The sequence below is a fragment of the Pelophylax lessonae genome (assembly GCF_965119305.1).
Source record: "Pelophylax lessonae genome assembly, chromosome: 9".
Lineage (NCBI taxonomy): Eukaryota > Metazoa > Chordata > Amphibia > Anura > Ranidae > Pelophylax > Pelophylax lessonae.
This window is the reverse complement of record NC_138776.1, coordinates 103,878,957-103,897,192: the sequence shown is the minus strand read 5'-3', so window position 1 is coordinate 103,897,192 and position 18,236 is coordinate 103,878,957. Positions and strand designations below refer to the sequence as shown.

Below are 18,236 nucleotides of genomic sequence, written 5' to 3'. Positions count from 1 at the left end.
TGTTATACTGGGGAGTCTGTAGTCAGGGCAGCCATCAGAAATTTTGGGGCTCCTTACACAGCTTTAGGCCTGGGCACCCCCTTGGCTGACCACCAACATTCCCCAGGGCCCGCCCACTGGCTGTCCCACTGAGTCTTTCAGTGCACCCACCTTCAGAGAGAGGAGGACATTGTGGGGAGGACACACTGCTTTATAAAAGCTCTGTCGCCTCAGGAGCTTCCATCTTTTCACAGGCAGTCTCTGTCCCTCATATCTCCTCATAGCCTCTATCCCCTCAGCCTCCTCTCCCCTGACAGAACTTTTCCCTGCCATGTCTGAGTAGGGTTGCCTCTCTCCCATTAGATATACTACAGGAGACGGTCAGAGAGAGCGGGCCAACTACAGGAGACGGTCCGAGAGAGCGGGCCAAATACAGGAGACGGTCAGAGAGAGCGGGCCAACTACAGGAGACGGTCAGAGAGAGCGGGCATACTACAGGAGAAAGTCAGACAGCGGGCATACTACAGGAGACGGTCAGACTGCGGGCATACTACTACAGAAGACGGTCAGAGACTGCAGACATAACTACAGAAGACGGTCAGAGACAGCGGGCATACTACAGGAGAAGGTCAGAGACTGCAGACATACTACAGAAGACAGTCAGAGACTGCAGACATGCTATAGAAGACGGTCAGAGACTGCGGGCATACTACATGAGACGCTCAGAGACTGCGGGCATACTGCATGAGACGGTCAGAGACTGCAGACATACTACAGAAGACGGTCAAAGCCTGCGGGCATACTACAGAAGACGGTTTAGAGACAGCGGGCATACTACAGGAGACGGTTAGAGACTGCAGATATTGTACAGGAGAGGGTCAGAGATGGCAGACATGGGGCAAGAGATAATCAGAGACATAGTACATGAGATTTTCAGACTGGTTTAGCGGACTTGCCCTGTTTGCTCACTGTGTCCATCTTCTCAGTGTGGTGTGTCCTCTGTGCCAGTGCTGAGCTGGCGCTGTGTCTTTCCACTGTGCCACTGCCAGGCTGGTCACATCACAGAAGCAGAGAGGACCTGGTGAGTTGTCACATCTACACATAGATCTGGGCCTGTACAGATCATAGGGGTGCAGTTTTTGCAGACCCTCCACATTGGACTTATACAGAGCATAGAGAGGGACAGCCCCTCCATCTTCCTGGCTGCAATTCTGCCTGCATATGCTGCTCCATCCTCTGCCAGTCTGCCTGCAGCTGCTCTCTGTCGCGCTGTGACCTCCGGTGCAGTCTCCTCAGGATGTCATCCTGTCGGGCTGGTGGGAGGAGACTGCACCGGAGGTCACAGTGGGACAGAGAGCAGCTGCAGGCAGACTGGCAGAGGATGGAGCAGCATATCCAGGCGGTATTGCCGCCAAGAAAATCTACAGCGGTACTGGAGCTCCGGTTAAAAAGATCCTCTCATGCCGTGCTCGGCCACGTCCCCTTCAGTCCTTAACTATTCGTAAAAGGTGCCGAGCGGTGCCATGACATCACTGGCTCCTTGCTTGGCCTCGCTCCTCCTCTGACACACTGTTGGCAATGGCGCAACCCTGTGCACGGGCCCATCGTGACGGCTGGGCCACCTACAGCTGTATGGCGGCCCTGTCTGTAGTTTTTTATATTAAGACTTTTTTATACCTATACGGTCACTATCACCAATTTGCACCTATTTATTACTGTATTATTTATTATTAATATTTATTATTGGAAATTTGTGCATCATATCATATTTTTTGAATACTGGTTTAGTATATGACACACTTATTTATTTATTTACAAAGTCACAATATTTGCACATATACAATTTATGTATTTATCTATTTATTAATATTTATTATTGGGCATTTGTACATTGCACTACATATTATATTGGCTCATTATATTTATACACACCCTAAATCTTTCCCCTTCACTTATTGTATCTTAGCTCATTGGTGATAGACAAGTAAACACTGGAATTATATGTTCTTAGTTCACATTACATGGACTGAGGTTTACAACCACTTTAACTTTGTCTTTGCTAGTTGCATGCCTCTTCTGAGTTTGTCACTGACACTGGAGACAGCCAAGCCACTAGCATTTTCAGAAGAATGTCAGCAATGGCAGCTTTAATACTTTATTTTTTTGTTCTTTTTCCTTTACTTTGTACAAATAAACAGCAGATAAATGTAGGAAATTACATACCTTTTTTATCTCGCTTTTATACCCTAAAGATGAAGAACTGGAAAAGAAGATTCTTTCTCCTTGATGAGAATACAATAGGATACTTCAAATCCGAATTGGTAGGCTTTGTGTTTTTTCTACTCTTTCATTATCAGTGCTGGCTTGGTTATGGAATTGACTTATCTGTTTTTACTTTACCAATATGTCATAGGACAGGGAGCCACTGCGAGTGATACAACTGAGAGAGGTGCAGAAAGTACAGGAGTGCAAACAGGGGTGAGCTTGCTTTCATTTGATTGAAGATTGCTAAACATAATACTGAGATCACACTGATGACATCACGCTATTTCAATATGTATAAGATGATAACAATCACAGCAGCAGTAGTTTGGAGGTCTGCCTTCCTATTTAAAGTTAACATGCAAACCCTGCAATTCTGGGTTCACTGTCTAGTTAGTCATTGACTCAGAGGAAGAATGCAGTACAGATTCAGACTTTTTTTGTTCTGGGTCACTATTCTCCATAGGTAAGCCATGATGAGGACAACCGCTCTGCACTTTTAGGACCTGTTCATACCAGGTGCGCGTTGACTGCGCTAAGCAGTCTTGCCCATCGCAGCCCCAACTTAAGGCAAGGCAACGGCCTTCTTCCCTATCATGCCAATTCACTGTGCTGTAGTGGTGTGCATGAAAATATGTACAGGATGCTGTTCTTTTTTCAGCACAGCATGGCGCTACAATCCACCGCACTGCTTCGTCTCGGCAACTTCAGTAGTCTCTGAAGGTCAGTTATACCTTAGCATCAGCAGGAAAGTCGAGAAACCAGAAATTTCCTTTAAAGATACTTGGTGGGTTAGGAAAAAAAAAAGCTATGCTCTTAACTATTTTGCTTGTATGCTACAGAAATCCTATTTCCTGGAGTCTCTTGTGTCCCGGGTGGAGGTGGCTTTCGGGAGATGGGCTAGCAAACCCCCCCCCCGCCTTCCCCTGCCTCATCTGTCTCATCAGATGCTGAATCTCATCAGATACCGAATTCGCAGCCTGTTCCCGCATCGCAAACGCACATCTGGCAGTTCACACTGCCATATGCGATACGCAGGGGGTGTCAATTGAATGTTAACACCACCCCCAGTTTGATCGCATATCGCAGTGCGATCTGACAGTTCGCACAGGATCGGATCGCACAAGTGTGAAAACAAAACCTGATTTTGTGCGGGTGCACATCCGATCGCATGTAATGAAGGAGCAGTGCACTCCGATGCACACGCTATAGTGTGAACTGGCACTTACAGAGGGAGAAAGGCAGGCGGCTAATGTAAACACAGCCGCCTGTCATTCTCCCTTGTGTAACAGCAGAGATCAAACGTTCCTGCTATGTAGGACCGTTGATCTCTGCTGTTACATGAAGAGCCACATCCCTGCACAGTTAGAATCACGCCCCCTAGGGACACATTTAACCCCTCCTTCTCCAATAAAGTTAACCCCTTCCCTGCCAGTGTCATTTTTACAGTAACAGTGCATATGTATAGCACTGATTACTGTAGTAATGTCACTGGTACCCCCAAAAGTTTCAAAAATGGCAGTCAAGGGTCCGATCTGTCCGCCGCAATGTCGCAGTCCCGCAAAAAAAATCGCAGATTGCCGCCATTACTCGTTAAAAAAAACAACAACAAAAATGACAAAAATCTTTCCCGTAGTTAGTAAACGCAATAACTTTTGCGCAAACCAATCAAAATACGCTTATTGCGATTTTTTTTTTTTTTTACCAAACATATGTAGCAGAAAACAAATTAGCCAAAAATGTTAAAAAATTTGATTTTTACATTTTTTTGGGGGGAATTTCATATAAAAAAATGTGAAAAATATTATTTTTTCAAAATTTACGCTCTTTTTTTGTTTATAGCGCATGATCAAAAAATCGCACAGGTGATCAAATACCACCAAAAGAAAGCTCTGTTTGTGGGAAAAAAAGGACGTCAAATTAGTTTAGGTACAGCGTCACACGACCGCGCAATTGTCCGTTAAAGTCACGCAGTGCCGAATCGCAAAATAGGGCCTGGTCAGGAAGGGGGTAAAATCTTCCGGGGCTTAAGTGGTTAAGGATGCGGCTGACCAGAGGTTGGAGGCTGTGGCCCACAATATGTACACTCTGGCTGGTTCGGCAAACAGGCCAGGATTCACCATTGCCCTAGTTTTGCAAGCTCTCTGTCCGAGTGGGCTAAGCTATTACGCGACGACCTGGAGGGAGAACAGCCCCCCCCGCCTTTGCCGAGCTGGCGGACCAGCTGGTCCAGGGGCTGCAGTTTATCTGTGATGTCTTTTTGGATGCAGCTCCCCTGATGGCTCGCCTCTCTGTTTTGGCAGTGGTCCTTCAGCGTATTTTTTGGCTCAAGTTCTGGTCTGCAGATCAGACTTAAAAAAAAAAAAGGCCTTGACTGATCTTTCTTTTCAAGTAGCTACCCTGGATGACACCATTAAAGGTCTCACAGGGGGCAAGAGTAATTTTCTTCCGCAGGCTATTAAGGGCAAGGAACCTCGTCATAGACATGGGCTTTCTTTCTCAGCTCATAAGAAGTTTTTTTGTCCCTCAGGTTCGACTGACAAGGGCTCAAATTCTTTCAGGGCCTCTTCTGTCAGGCTTCTCCAGACCCAAGGACAAGGCTCCTTCTACATGTATCGGGGGTGGGGGGACGTCTTTGCTGGTTTCCAGGCCCATGGACTTGCCGGGTGCAAGACAAGTGGGTCCACAAAGTCATTCAGTCTGGCTACAAGATCAAGTTTCGCTCTTGTCCCCCTGCAAAGCTTTTTCCTTCCAACTTGCGCCTGTCCCAAGACCGCTTATAGGGCCTGTTTGGGGCAGTACAAGACCTGTTCCTTCAAGGGGTTATTGTGCATCCAATCCTGGACCTCAAGGCGCTAAACTGCTTTGTGCAGGTACAGAAGTTTAGAATGGAGTCCATTCGAATGGTGGTGGCATCCCTGCATCAGGGGGATTACCTCGCCTCTATCGATATCAAGGATGCCTACCTTCACATTCCAATATGTGCCATTCACCAGCGATTTCTCTGCTTTGCTGTGGGAGAGGAGCATTATTAGTTTGTGGAGTTACCCTTTGGTCTCGCATCTGCTCCTCGGATCTTCACAAAAGTGTTAGCCCCGATGCTAGCTTTGCTACGCCAATGGGGGATCGCAGTACTGGGCTTCTTGGACGATCTCCTGTGAGCAGAGTATCCCTCTGCTCTGGTGGAGAACCTGGAGATCACAATACAAACTCTGTGGGAGTTTGGCTAAATTCTGAATTTTCAGAAGTCTGCTCTGGTTCCGTCCACAAAGCTTGACTATCTGGGCCTAACCCTGGACTCAGCCTTAGCCACAGTGCACCTTCCTCTGGACAAACCCCAGAAATTCCAGGCTGCAATTCGCCTCCTGCTGTTCAACAAATAGTCATCCCTCTGGACTTGCATGCGCGTGCTGGGCCTGATTGTGTCTACCTTCAAGGCGGTTCCGTTTGCACAGTTCCATATGAGGTCCCTGCAAAGGGAAATTCTGACCAAATGGGACAAAACTCTGCAGTCTCTGGACAATCAAATCCGGCTTAGTGGGGGCACAAAGGAGTCCCTGATATGGTGGCTTCGTTCTCCGGTGCTTCGGCTGGAAAATTTCTTCCTCTCTTTCTATTGGACAGTGGTTACCACGGATGCCAGTCTGTCCAGCTGGGGAGGCGTCCTCAGCAAGCATTCTGCTCAGAGGTTCTGGACCCTGGAAGTGTCCAGACTCCCGATCAATGTTTTTTTGGAACTTTGAGTGATCAGACTGTGTCTGGATCATTGGTCTGTTCGTCTTCAGGGTTGTCCAGTGCGCATTCAATCGGACAGTGCCACGGCCGTGGCTTATGTCAATCATCAAGGAGGCACAAGAAGCGTCCTGGTGGCTCTGGAGGTAGCCAGCATTCTAAGGTGGGCAGAACAGTTTGTTCCAGCCCTCTCCACCATACATATTCCTGGGGTGGAAAATTGGCATGCTGATTACCTCAGTCGGCAGGTGTTGGCCCATGAGGAGTGGTCCCTTCACCCGGAGGTGTTTCATCAGCTATGCGTCTCTGGTGGGGCACCCCCCCCCCCCCCCCCCCGAGGTGGATCTGTTGGCGTCTCGACTCAAGAGAAAGCTGCAGAGGTTTGTGGCTTGGTCAAGGGATCCTTTGGCAGACGCGCTGGTGGCACTGTGGGGTCAGTATCGTCTGATTTACTCCTTCCCTCCTCTCAAGCTTCTGCCAGGACATCTACTCAGGATCAAGGCAGAAGGGATTCCGATCATCTAAGTGGCTCTGGACTGGACACGCCAAGCTTGGTACACCATTCTGGTGCAGATGGTTGCCGACATTCCTTGGCAGCTTCCTCTCAGGGAGAATCTGCTGTCCCATGGACTGATCTTCCATCCTGCTTTAGAGTCTCTTGCTTTGACAGCTTGACTGTTGAACATCAGGTGCTGAAGGATAGGGGTTTATCTGAGTCAGTGATTCCTACACTGTTGAAAGCTAGGAAATCTACCTCTAGGAAGATCTACCATCGTACGTGGAAGACGTACATTGCGTGTCTCTTGGGGTTCTTCCTCGCTCCTTCTCGGTGGCTTGGATCTTGACCTTCCTTCAACAGTGGGTTGAACAGAAATTGGCCTTGAGTACCATCAAGGGCTAGGTGTCGGCTTTGGCTTCTTTCAACGACCTTTGGCCACACACTCCCTGGTGCGTGCCTTTCTTCAGGGTTTCCGACATTTGGTTCCTCCAGTGCGTTCTCTGTTGCTGCCTTGGGATCTTAATTTGGTGCTTTTAGCTCTACAGAAGCCTCCCTTTGAAAATATTCGGGAGATTCCCCTGCTTACGATGTCCCAGAAGGTGGCCTTTTTAGTGGCTATCACCTCTGCGCACAGGGTGTCAGAACTGGCGGCTTTATCCTGATGTTCACCTTACCTGGTGATTAACAGGGCTAAGGTGTTTTTTTCGCCCCTGTCCGTTGTTTCTTCCAAAGGTTGTCTTAGTGCCAACAGGGCTTTCCGTCATCAGGCGTCAGTAACGCAGGTTTGCAAGGTGGCCACCTGGTCGTCGGTGCACACTTTTACAAAGTTTTATAAAGTGAATGTGTTGCCATCAGCGGATGCTTCTTTTGGCCGCAAGGTTTTGCAGGCTACTGTTTAAGAGGACCTGATCCTCTTTGGGGTGTGTTTGTTTTTTTAAGGTGGGCTCCAGTTGTTTGGTTGAGCTCCTGTTGCCTGGTTGGCTAATATTTTAGCCTTGGGAATATTTTTGATGTTCCCATCGCTCATTTTTAACACTGCTTTGGGACGACCTAATGGTTATGAATATTTGGGACGACCTAATTGTTATGAATATCAGGAGCTGTGTCCGTCAATGAACGAAAGCGAAAATGAGAGTTTTGACTTACTGTAAATTCCATTTCTCTGATGATCATTAACGGACACAGCACCCACCCCTTTGTGGAGTTATGATTCTCCTGACACTGCTTGTAACAAAACTATCATTGTTGCGTCAGCGGGGGATTGCAGTACTGGGGTACCTGGACGATCTTCTTCTGCAAGCAGAGTCTCCGACTGCTCTACAGGACAACCTGGACATCACTGTGCGGACTCTGCAGGAGTTCTGTTGGACTTTAAACTTCCACAAGTCCGCTCTGGTTCCATCTATCAAGTTGGACTATCTGGGTCGGACACTGGACTCCGCCTCAGCCAGGGTGTTTTCTTCCCTCGGACAAGCTCCAGAAGCTGCAGGATGCTAATCGACTTCTGTTGTACAGCTGTCGGTTGTCTCAGGACTTGCATGCGGGTGCTGGGTCTGATGGTGTCTACCTTCGAGGCGGTTTCGTTTGCACAGTTCCACACTAGACCTCTGCAGAGAGAGATTCTTGCCAACTGGGACAAGAATCCACAGTCTCTAGACAATTGGATCCTGCTGAGTCCGGGTACAAGAGGGTCCCTGATCTGGTGGCTTTGCTCTCCAGGCTCTTCGACAGGGATAATTCGTCCTTCCTCTGTACTGGATGGTGGTCACCACGGATGCCAGCCTGTCCGGGTGGGGGGGGGGGGGAGTTTTGGGCATGGATTGTGCCCAGGGGGTCTGGACTCTGGAGGAGTTCAGACTACCAATCAACATACTGGAACTTCAGGCAATCAGACTTCGTCTGGTTCATTGGATGGTTCTTCTTTAGGGGTGTCCGGTACTAATTCAATCAGACAATGCCATGGCTGTGGCATATGTCAATCGCCAAGGGGGCACAAAAAGTGTCCTTGCAGCTCGAGAAGTAGCAGGCATTCTAAGGTGGGTGTAACGTTTCGTTCCAGCTCTCTCTGCCGTGCATATTCCTTGGGTGGAAAATTGGCAGGCGGATTACCTCAGTTGACAGGCCTTAGACCACGGGCATCTGGAGGTGTTTCCTCAGCTGTGTCTGCGGTGGGGAAAATCCTCTCGTCTCAACGGGAAGGTGCAGAGATTTGTGGCAAAGTCTCGAGATCTTCTAGCCGACACCACAGGCGCACTGGTGGCTCCTTGGGGCCAGTACCCTCTGATATACACTTTACCCCCTCTACCAAGACTTCTACAGAGGATCGAGGCAGAAGGAATTCTGGTCATCCCTGTGGCTGCAGACTGACCTCGCCGGTCTTAGTAAGCAGATCTAGTATGGCTAGTCACTGATGTCCTTTGGCAGCTCCCTCTCAGAGAAGGCGTGTTGGCCCAAGGGCCGATTTTCCATTCTGACTTAAAGTCGTTTGCTTTAACAGCTTGGCTGTTGAAAGCCAGCTGCTGCAGGGTGGGGGTTTTCAGACTCGGTGATTGCCACACTGTTAAATGCTAGTAAATCTACCTCTAGGAAGATTTAGGCTTAATGTACACGGGACGTTTTATGAAGTCCCTTGAATGCTGGAATTTAAAGGACGTTTAATACGTCCGTTGTGTCGCGTTTGCACCCGCGTTTAGCGGGCGTTTGCATTTAGAACCGTTTCTAGAGGTCAAAAAATCATTCCCCTTTAAAATGGAAAAACGCGAGCGCTAAACGCGGGTCATCGCGTTCGGTCACGTTCGGTCGCGTTTTTGCGTTTGAAACCCCCGGGAAACACACGTTCGAACGCAAATAATTGCTTTCCAAAAAACGTCACTGATCTCAACTGCCTGCAAATGACTGTAAACCACCCTGTGTACATGGACAGATAAGATAATATGGAGGTGGGTTCAGGGGCTTCTGAAAAAAACGCCCAACTGCTCCTAAACGGCCGTTTACAAGTTGCAGTGTACATGGACCCTTACCATCACGTTTTAGAAAGCATGCATTGCTTGAAGTGAGTCTCTGCGGGTTTCGCCCCTTTCTTTTTCGGTGGCTCGCTATTTGGAGTTCCTCCAAAGAGGTGTGGAACAGTGCCTGGCACTGGGTACCATTTAAGGGCCAGGTTTTGGCCTTGGCGATTTTTTCTTAATGTCCTTTGGCTACGCATTCCTTGGTTCACATCTTTGTTCAGGGGGTTCTCCACTTGGCTCCACCTGTGTGGTCTCCGTTGCTTCCATGGGATCCCAATTTGGTACTGTCGGTTCTTCAGCAACCACCTTTTGAAAATATTCACGAGATTCCTCTGCTCACATTGTCCCAGAAGGTAGCCTTCTTGGTGGCAATTACAAACCCAATTCCCAAAAAGTTGGGACACTGTACAAATTGTGAGTAAAAAAGGAATGGACTAATTTACAAATCTCAAACTTATATTTTATTCACAATATAATATAGATAACATATCAAATGTTGAAAGTGAGACATTTTGAAACGTCGTGCCAAATATTGGCTCATTTTGGATTTCATGAGAGCTACACATTCCAAAAAAGTTGGGACAGGTAGCAATAAGAGGCCGGAAAAGTTAAATGTACACATAAGGAACAGTTGGAGGACCAATTTGCAACTTATTCGGTCAATTGGCAACATCATTTGGTATAAAAAGAGCCTCTAAGAGTGGCAGTGTCCCTCAGAAGTCAAGATGTGCAGAGAATCACCAATTCCCCCAATGTTGTGGCGAAAAATAGTGGAGCAATATCAGAAAGGAGTTTCTCAGAGAAAAATTGCAAAGAGTTTGAAGTTATCATCATCTACAGTGCATAATATCATCCAAAGATTCAGAGAATCTGGAACAATCTCTGTGCGTAAGGGTCAAGGCCGGAAAACCATACTGGATGCCCGTGATCTTCGGGCCCTTAGACGGCACTGCATCACATACAGGAATGCTACTGTAATGGAAATCACAACATGGACTCAGGAATACTTCCAGAAAACATTGTCGGTCAACACAATCCACCGTGCCATTTGCCGTTGCCAGCTAAAACTCTATAGGCCAAAAAAGAAGCCAAATCTAAACATGATCCAGAAGCGCAGGCGTTTTCTCTGGGCCAAGGCTCATTTAAAATGGACTGTGGCAAAGTGGAAAACTCTTCTGTGGTCAGACGAGTCAAAATTTGAAGTTCTTTTTGGAAAACCGGGACGCCATGTCATCCGGACTAAAGAGGACAAGGACAACCCAAGTTGTTCTCAGCGCTCAGTTCAAAAGCCTGCATCTCTGATGGTATGGGGTTGCATGAGTGCGTGTGGCATGGGCAGCTTACACATCTGGAAAGGCACCATCAATGCTGAAAGGTATATCCAAGTTCTAGAACAACATATGCTCCCATCCAGATGTTGTCTCTTGCAGGGAAGACCTTGCATTTTCCAACATGACAATGCCAGACCACATACTGCATCAATTACAACATCATGGTTGCGCAGAAGAAGGATCCGGGTACTGAAATGGCCAGCCTGCAGTCCAGATCTTTCACCCATAGAAAAATTTGGCGCATCATAAAGAGGAAGATGCAACAAAGAAGACCTAAGACAGTTGAGCAACAAAAAACCTGTATTAGACAAGAATGGGACAACGTTCCTGTTCCTAATTTTGGGCAACTTGTCTCCTCAGTCCCCAGACGTTTGCAGACTGTTATAAAATGAAGAGGGGATGCCACACAGTGGTAAACATGGCCTAGTCCCAACTTTTTGAGATGTGTTGATGCCATAAAGTTTAAAATCAATTTATTTTTCGCTTAAAATGATACATTTTCTTAGTTTAAACATTTGATATGTCATCTATATTGTATTCTGAATAAAATATTGAAATTTGAATCTTACACATAATTGCATTCTGTTTTTATTCACAATTTGTACAGTGTCCCAACTTTTTTGGAATCTGGTTTGTACTTCTGCACGCAGGAGGGTGTCTGAGCTGGCAGCCTTGTCTTGTTGTTCACCTTATCTGGTGGTTCACAGAGATAAAGTGGTGCTTCGCCCTTGTCAGTCGTTCCTTCCTAAGGTTGTCTCTGGTTTCCATCTGAATGAAGACACTGTAATGGCTCCCCTGTGTCCTAGGCCTAAGCATCCTAAAGAGCTTGCCTTGCATTCTCTGGGTGTGGTTCTGGAGATCGGGGTGTACCTGGCAGCAACCAAGTCGTTTAGAAAATCGGACTAATTTTTTGTCCTTACGGATGGACCTCGCAAAGGGTTGTCTGCATCTGCCGTGACCATTTCCAGATGGATCAGACAGACGGTAGTGCAGGCATATTCGATTAAGGATCAGGTTCCTCCTTTCCCTGTTAAGGCGCATTCTACCTGGGCACTTAGTGCTTCCTGGGCATTCTGCCATTAGGCTTCAGTGATGCAGGATTGCAAGGGGGCCACCTGGTCATCTGTGCACACTTTAACAAAATTCTACAAAGTAGAGGTGTTGGCATCTGCGGATGCTGCTTTTGGCCGCAAGGTTTTGCAGGCCGCTGTTTGAAAGGACCTGGTCTTCTTTGAGGGTGTATTGGTTTTTCAGATGAGCTCCAGTTTTTCCTGACTGAGCTCCATGTTACCTGGTTGGCTAGTTTTAGCCTTTGGGATTTTTTTCTGCTGTGTTTTTCTCACCCCTTATTTTGACACCGCATTGGGACGTAACAATGGTCAAGAAGATTCTGGAGCTGTGTCAGTCAATGAACGAAAGAGAAAATTGTATTTTTGTCTTACCATAAAATCCTTTACTCTGATGTTCATTGATGGACACAGCACCCACCCCTCTATTGAGTTGGGGTATTTTTCTTACTACACTGCTTGCACCAAAAAGTAAATGCCTTTAGCAGGAAGTGGGAGTATACCTCCTGGGACTGCCCCATAGGTGTAGTAAAGCTTTTTCCTGCCTAGTGTCCTACTGCTGTAGGGGGCAGCAAACCCAATGGTCAAGAAGATTCTGGAGCTGTGTCCATCAATGAACATCAGAGAAAAGGATTTTTATGAGACAAAAATCCAATTTTTACATGTAGGAGGAAATGCCATTATTGGTCTGGGTTGGAAGTGGTTAATTGAACAAGCTGAAGTTAGAAACTGATTGGCTACCATGCACAGCTGCACCAGATTCTGAGTGCACTAGTTTTAGTAAATCTACCCCACAGTCTAAGGGCTCTTTCACACAGGTGGACCGTTCAGATCCGCCTGTCCGTTTTTTTGGCGGATCTGAACGGTCCCCCCATGCATCCCTATGGGGCATCAGATGTCAGCGGAGACATGTCCGCTGACATCCGATCCAATCTGTCAAATCTGGAAGGATGGAAACCCTATTTTCCATCCGTCCAGCGGATCGGATCGGATGAGAACGGACCGACGGTCCGTTCCCATCCAATTCCCCCATAGAGATGTATGGGGAACTGACAGCTGTGTTTCTGCACACAGTGCGGAGAACAGCTGTCATCCTCCTGCTCAGCGGGGGATCGGCGGATCGATCCCCCGCTGAGATAAACGGAGTCCGTCCGACGGACGGGCTGTGTGAAAGAGCCCTAAAAGTGTCAGTTGTTAGAAGCCAGTTTAGCAAAAAGCTGCTGAATGTTTTTTTTCTAGCAGTTGTTAGTGTTTTGTGGGTTTTCTGCTCGAATAGACAAGTAGTGAAAAGCCTTTGCTGTGGCTACAGAATGTTTTGCCCACAAAGTTCATGAAAGCTTGTGTAACTAACTGTACACTAGAAATATTTGTATGTAGATGTGAAATATGTCCATTCTCAAGCAACCTGCGTGTGCCTAGTACACTTGTGGACATTGAGCAAACCACACATACACAAAAAAAAAGTAATTCAACTACATAGGATGTGTGTAGTACCCCCTTGTACTCCAGCCCCATTGCTGCTTTCCCTTTGCATTTGAGGGTGATTGCTGTGTGAACACAGCAGCTGCTGTCAAAAAAACATACATTCTAATATGGTGATTATAAACACTGTTCAAATGGAGAGAGATCAAGATCTTGAGATCGGAGCTTCTTTATCTAATGTCAGTTAAAGCAACCTGGCAATTATTATTTTTGTTTTTACTAAATGTGTTACTATGTTGCTTCTTATTAGCCCATAGTTTATTTTAAAGGCATAGTTCACCTCTACCAAGAAACTGTCTATGCAGGTAAGGGATGCCTGTAGCTAAAAACAGCACAGTAGCTAAGTAATTAGCACTTCTGCCTAGCAGCAATAGGGTAATTGGTTTGAATCTCAACCGTGACATCACCTGCCTGGAGATTGCATGTTCTCCCTGTGTCTACGTGCGTTTCATCCGGGTACCCCGGTTTCACCCCACACACCAAAGAAATGTCGGTAGATGAATCTGATCCATCTGAATTTGCCCCACTATGTGTATGTAGAATGTGAGTTAGGGACGTTAGATTTTAAGCTCCTTGAAGGCAGGGACCAAAGGCCATGTACAATTTATATGTAAAGCGCTGTGTAAATTGATGGCGCGACTGCAGTACGGTTTTGAAAAGGGACCTGTGCTTTTTAGTCTGGTTCAGGTGTGAATTCAGAGAACAATTTGCACCTGATTCGGTGAACATAAACGCACAGGACACCACAGGTCAGGCAAAACCGCAGCTGCAATATGTGAACCCAGCCTTACTCCTTCCCATAACATATATATACAGTATCTCACGAAAGTGAGTAGACCCCTCACATTTTTGTCATTATTTTATTATGTTTTTCCATATGACAACACCAAAGAAATTACACTTTGCTACAATGTAAAGTAGTGAGTGTACAGCTTGTATAACAGTGTAAATGTGCTGTCCCCTCAAAATAAACACACAGCCATTAATGTCTAAACTGCTGGCAACAAAAGTGACTACACCCCTAAGTGAAAATGTCTAAATTGGGCCCAATTAGCCATTTTCCCTCCCCAGTGTCATGTGACTCGTTAGTGTTACAAGGTCTCGGGTATAAATGGGGAGCAGGTGTGTTAAATTTGGTGTAATCACTCTCTCTCATACTGGTCACTGGAAGTTCAACATGGCACCTCATGGCAAAGAACTTCCTGAGGATCTGAAAAAAAGAATTGTTGCTCTATATAAAGATGGTCAAGGCTATAAGAAGATTGCCAAGACCCTGAAACTGAGCTGCAGCTTCGTGGCCAAGTCCATACAGCAGTTTAACACTCAGAACAGGCCTCGCCATGGTCGACCAAAGAAGTTGAGTGAAGGTTCTCAGCGTCATATCTAAAGGTTGTCTTTGGGAAATAGATGTATGAGTGCTGCCAGCATTACTGCAGAGGTTAAAGGGGGGGTCTGCATGGCTGTCATCCCAGAAGGAAGCCTCTTCTAAAGATGATGCACAAAAAAGCCTGCAAACATTTTGCTAAGGACAAGCAGACTAAGAACGTGGATTACTGGAACCATGTCCTGTGGTCTGGCGAGACCAAGGTAAACTTTTTTGGTTCAGATGGCGTCAAGCGTGTGTGGCGGCATCCAGGTGAGGATTACAAAGAAGAGTGTGTCTTGCCCACAGTCAAGCATGGTGGTGGGAGTGTCAAGGTCTGGGGCTGCATGAATGCTGCCAGCACTGGGGAGCTATAGTTCAATGAGGGAACCATGAATGCCAACATGTACTGTGACATACTGAAGCAGAGCATGATCCCCTCCCTTCGGAGACTGGGCCGCAGGGCAGTATTTCAACATAATGACCCCAAACGCGTCCAAGACAACCACTGCCTTGCTAAAGAAGCTGAGGGTAAAGGTGATGGATTAGACAAGCATGTCTCCAGACCTAAACCCTATTGAGCATCTGTGGGGCATCCTCAAATGAAAGGTGGAGGAGTGCAAGGTCTCTAACATCCTCCAGCTCCGACATGGAGAAGTGGAAGAGGACTCCAGTGGCAACCTGTGAAGCTCTGGTGAACTCTATTTCCAGGAGGGTTATGGCAATGCTGGAAAATAATGGTGGCCACACAAAATATTGACACTTTGGGCCCAGTTTTGACATTTTCACTTAGGGGTGTACTCACTTTTGTTGACAGCGGTTTAGACTAGAGATGCACCGATCCGATATTAGGATCGGATATCGGCGCCGATATGGCCATAAATGCTGGATCTGGGGATCGGTAAAATTAACAGATCCACGGGCCGATCCGGTTTTGCCCTTTACATTGCTTTGAGGGAGCAGAGAACAGCTGTCAAAGAAAAAAAGAACCTCCTGCAAATGCCTGTCAGGCTCCCAGTTAAGTAAACACAATGAATACAATGTATCTTTTCGTTCCCTCTGCCTGAGGAGGGAAGTTTAACCTCTTAAATGCACAAATGTTATAAGGTATCTGCCGATTCCGATCCGGAAGTATTATTTTGTTATACGCTCACAAAACAGTACTTCTGGATTGGACTCGGGATTGGCGATTTCACAAAGCAAAAGATCGGGACCAGAAAAGTCGGATCGGTGCATCCCTCGTTTAGGCATTAATGGCTGTGTGTTGAGTTATTTTGAGGGGACAGCAAATTTACACTGTTAGTGCCGGTTCACACTGCAGCGGCACGACTTCGGGGGCGACCTGTGAAGTCACGTGCACCGCGACTTCGGCATGACTTGCACAGACTTCATAAAATTTATGTCTATGCAAGTCGCTCCAGGTCGCCCCGAAGTAGTATAGGACCCTTTTTCTAAGTCGGAGCGACTTGTGCCGCTCCTATTAGAACGGTTCCTGTACCAGTCAATGGACCGCGACAGTGCGTGACTTGTCAGGCTGACCAAGTCGTACTAGTGTGAATGGACACTTATACAAGCTGTACACTCACTACTTTACATTGTAGCAAAGTGTCATTTCTTCAGTGTTGTCACATGAAAAGATATAATAAAATATTTACAAAGATGTGAGATGTGTACTCACATTTGTGAGATACTGTGTATGTATATGTGTGTGTGTGTATATATATATATATATATATATATATATATATAGTGTTGTTTTGTTTTGCATGAAAAATAAAATCATGTTTGCATGACAAACACTACACTAAATAATCTAATCACTTTTCTAGCCTTGTTTGCCCAAGTACAAATATCATGACAAAGTTATTGTTGAATAAACTGGCCCTTAGGACAAATGCAAATGTTGCTAAGGTCCAAAGGGGGTTATTGTTTAAATTCTAGCCTGGTGATATCCTGTAACTGGGCTGCTCGCAGAGTACTGACACCTCTGTAAAGTTGTAATGAATGGGTTCAGCTTCAACGTTTTAGCCTTGTTCTGCGTAGCATCAGCTCAGACTCTATCTGCCACCCTGTGTAAAAGTGAACCTGAAGGTGGATTGTGCCATTGAATGCAAACTTCCCTGGATGCTGTATACTCCAGGTTTGCAGAAAACTCACAGGCTCAGTTTACCAACCCTCCAAAGCATTTCTTTCCTAGGCTGACGTATATGTGACTTTTCTTTAAATCCTGGTTCAGCCACTTGCCTTAAAATATGCGCAACGTAAATGTACAGCCATGTAAATCTGTATTATGAATTTCTTCTTTCTGTAGTGACATCATGATGCGCGACAATTTGTTTGAAATTGTAACAAGCTCACGAACATTTTTTGTACAGGTATGTAAGTTTGCTGTGCAAGAAAGAAATGTTGTTGATTTTGTTTAAATGTCCTAATCTGTAAAATACATTCACTTTGACTCAAATTTCGTAGCCCACTTCCCTTTGTGAGCATGCTATTTAAAACAGATCTACACCCTCCCCCTGGATTTAATTGCTAGAAAAAAATATGCATTAACGATTACTTGCAAAAGTGCCGTCCCAGTGGGCGGCATACAGTATGTTCCTCAGAGGTCATGGTTTTTTTTCTGCCTCCCTCTGTGTACATTACGAATATAAGCATTTTGCATGGCACTGTACAGGTCATTATTGCTGCTCTCTGTCTACCTTCACGTCCTGAGATGAGACACTTTGCCCCACTTCTGGGTGCAGGTATCATTTGACTAGTGCTGTTCTAGAATTGAATACTGGCTCTATCTTGAGTCCAGCAATATTTAGCACCTGTCGGTAACTGCGTTTAAAGTGCGCCATCATTTTGAATTAAGTTATTGGTTATGCTACTGCTGCACTGATTTTGACTGCCTTCCCAATTGATGATAATGATTAGGGTTGAGCTCATGTGTCTGAGATTCCGAACCCAACAGAGCTATCCCACCAGCAATCGCAGGCAGTGGAGGCATTCCCTTGCTCCACATCCCTTGTATACGTGCAAGGTTGGGAACGCCTCTGCTGCCTATCATTGGCTGTCAGCTGTGAAAGCTTCCTGGCAGGATAGCCCAGGAGGGTTCTGGCATATATTCAAACACGCCTGAGCTAATCCCTAATAATGGTCAGGCCTCTTTATTACAGTAGGGACCTTTCCACTACAGTACATTTTAGCTAACAGCTTGCTGAGCCATTTCTATTTTAGACAACCAAGAGGATGCACAATTGCAAATACCCAGACCACAGATTTGCATTCCTGTTCCTCAGACAGAACTGGCATGTCATATTATTCTCGTGCACGCACAACTCATACTATTTGTATTACTGTTATTTGTACATTTTGATGCAAATTTTGTACAGTTCATTGTAGCAGTTCTTTCCACAGGAGAGAGAGAGCAGGAGAAGGGGGCCATGGTGTAAAGGTTGCCTTACACAAAAAAAACTTTAACATTTTTTTTTTTAGATATAATTGTACCTGTTAATCTAACAATCA

The 18,236-nt window shown here is 46.1% G+C and overlaps 1 protein-coding gene across 2 annotated transcripts in view; it reads left to right on the top strand.

Moving 5' to 3' along the window:
* Positions 1-18,236, top strand: part of PLEKHA1 (pleckstrin homology domain containing A1) — a 152,314-nt gene that overhangs the window by 115,391 nt on the left and 18,687 nt on the right. For both annotated transcript variants that reach the window (XM_082269308.1, XM_082269309.1), the window contains exons 8-10: positions 2,232-2,300; positions 2,393-2,457; positions 17,035-17,098. In XM_082269308.1, coding sequence (XP_082125434.1) covers positions 2,232-2,300; positions 2,393-2,457; positions 17,035-17,098 — 198 coding nt within the window. The remainder of the gene's footprint in view (positions 1-2,231; positions 2,301-2,392; positions 2,458-17,034; positions 17,099-18,236) is intronic.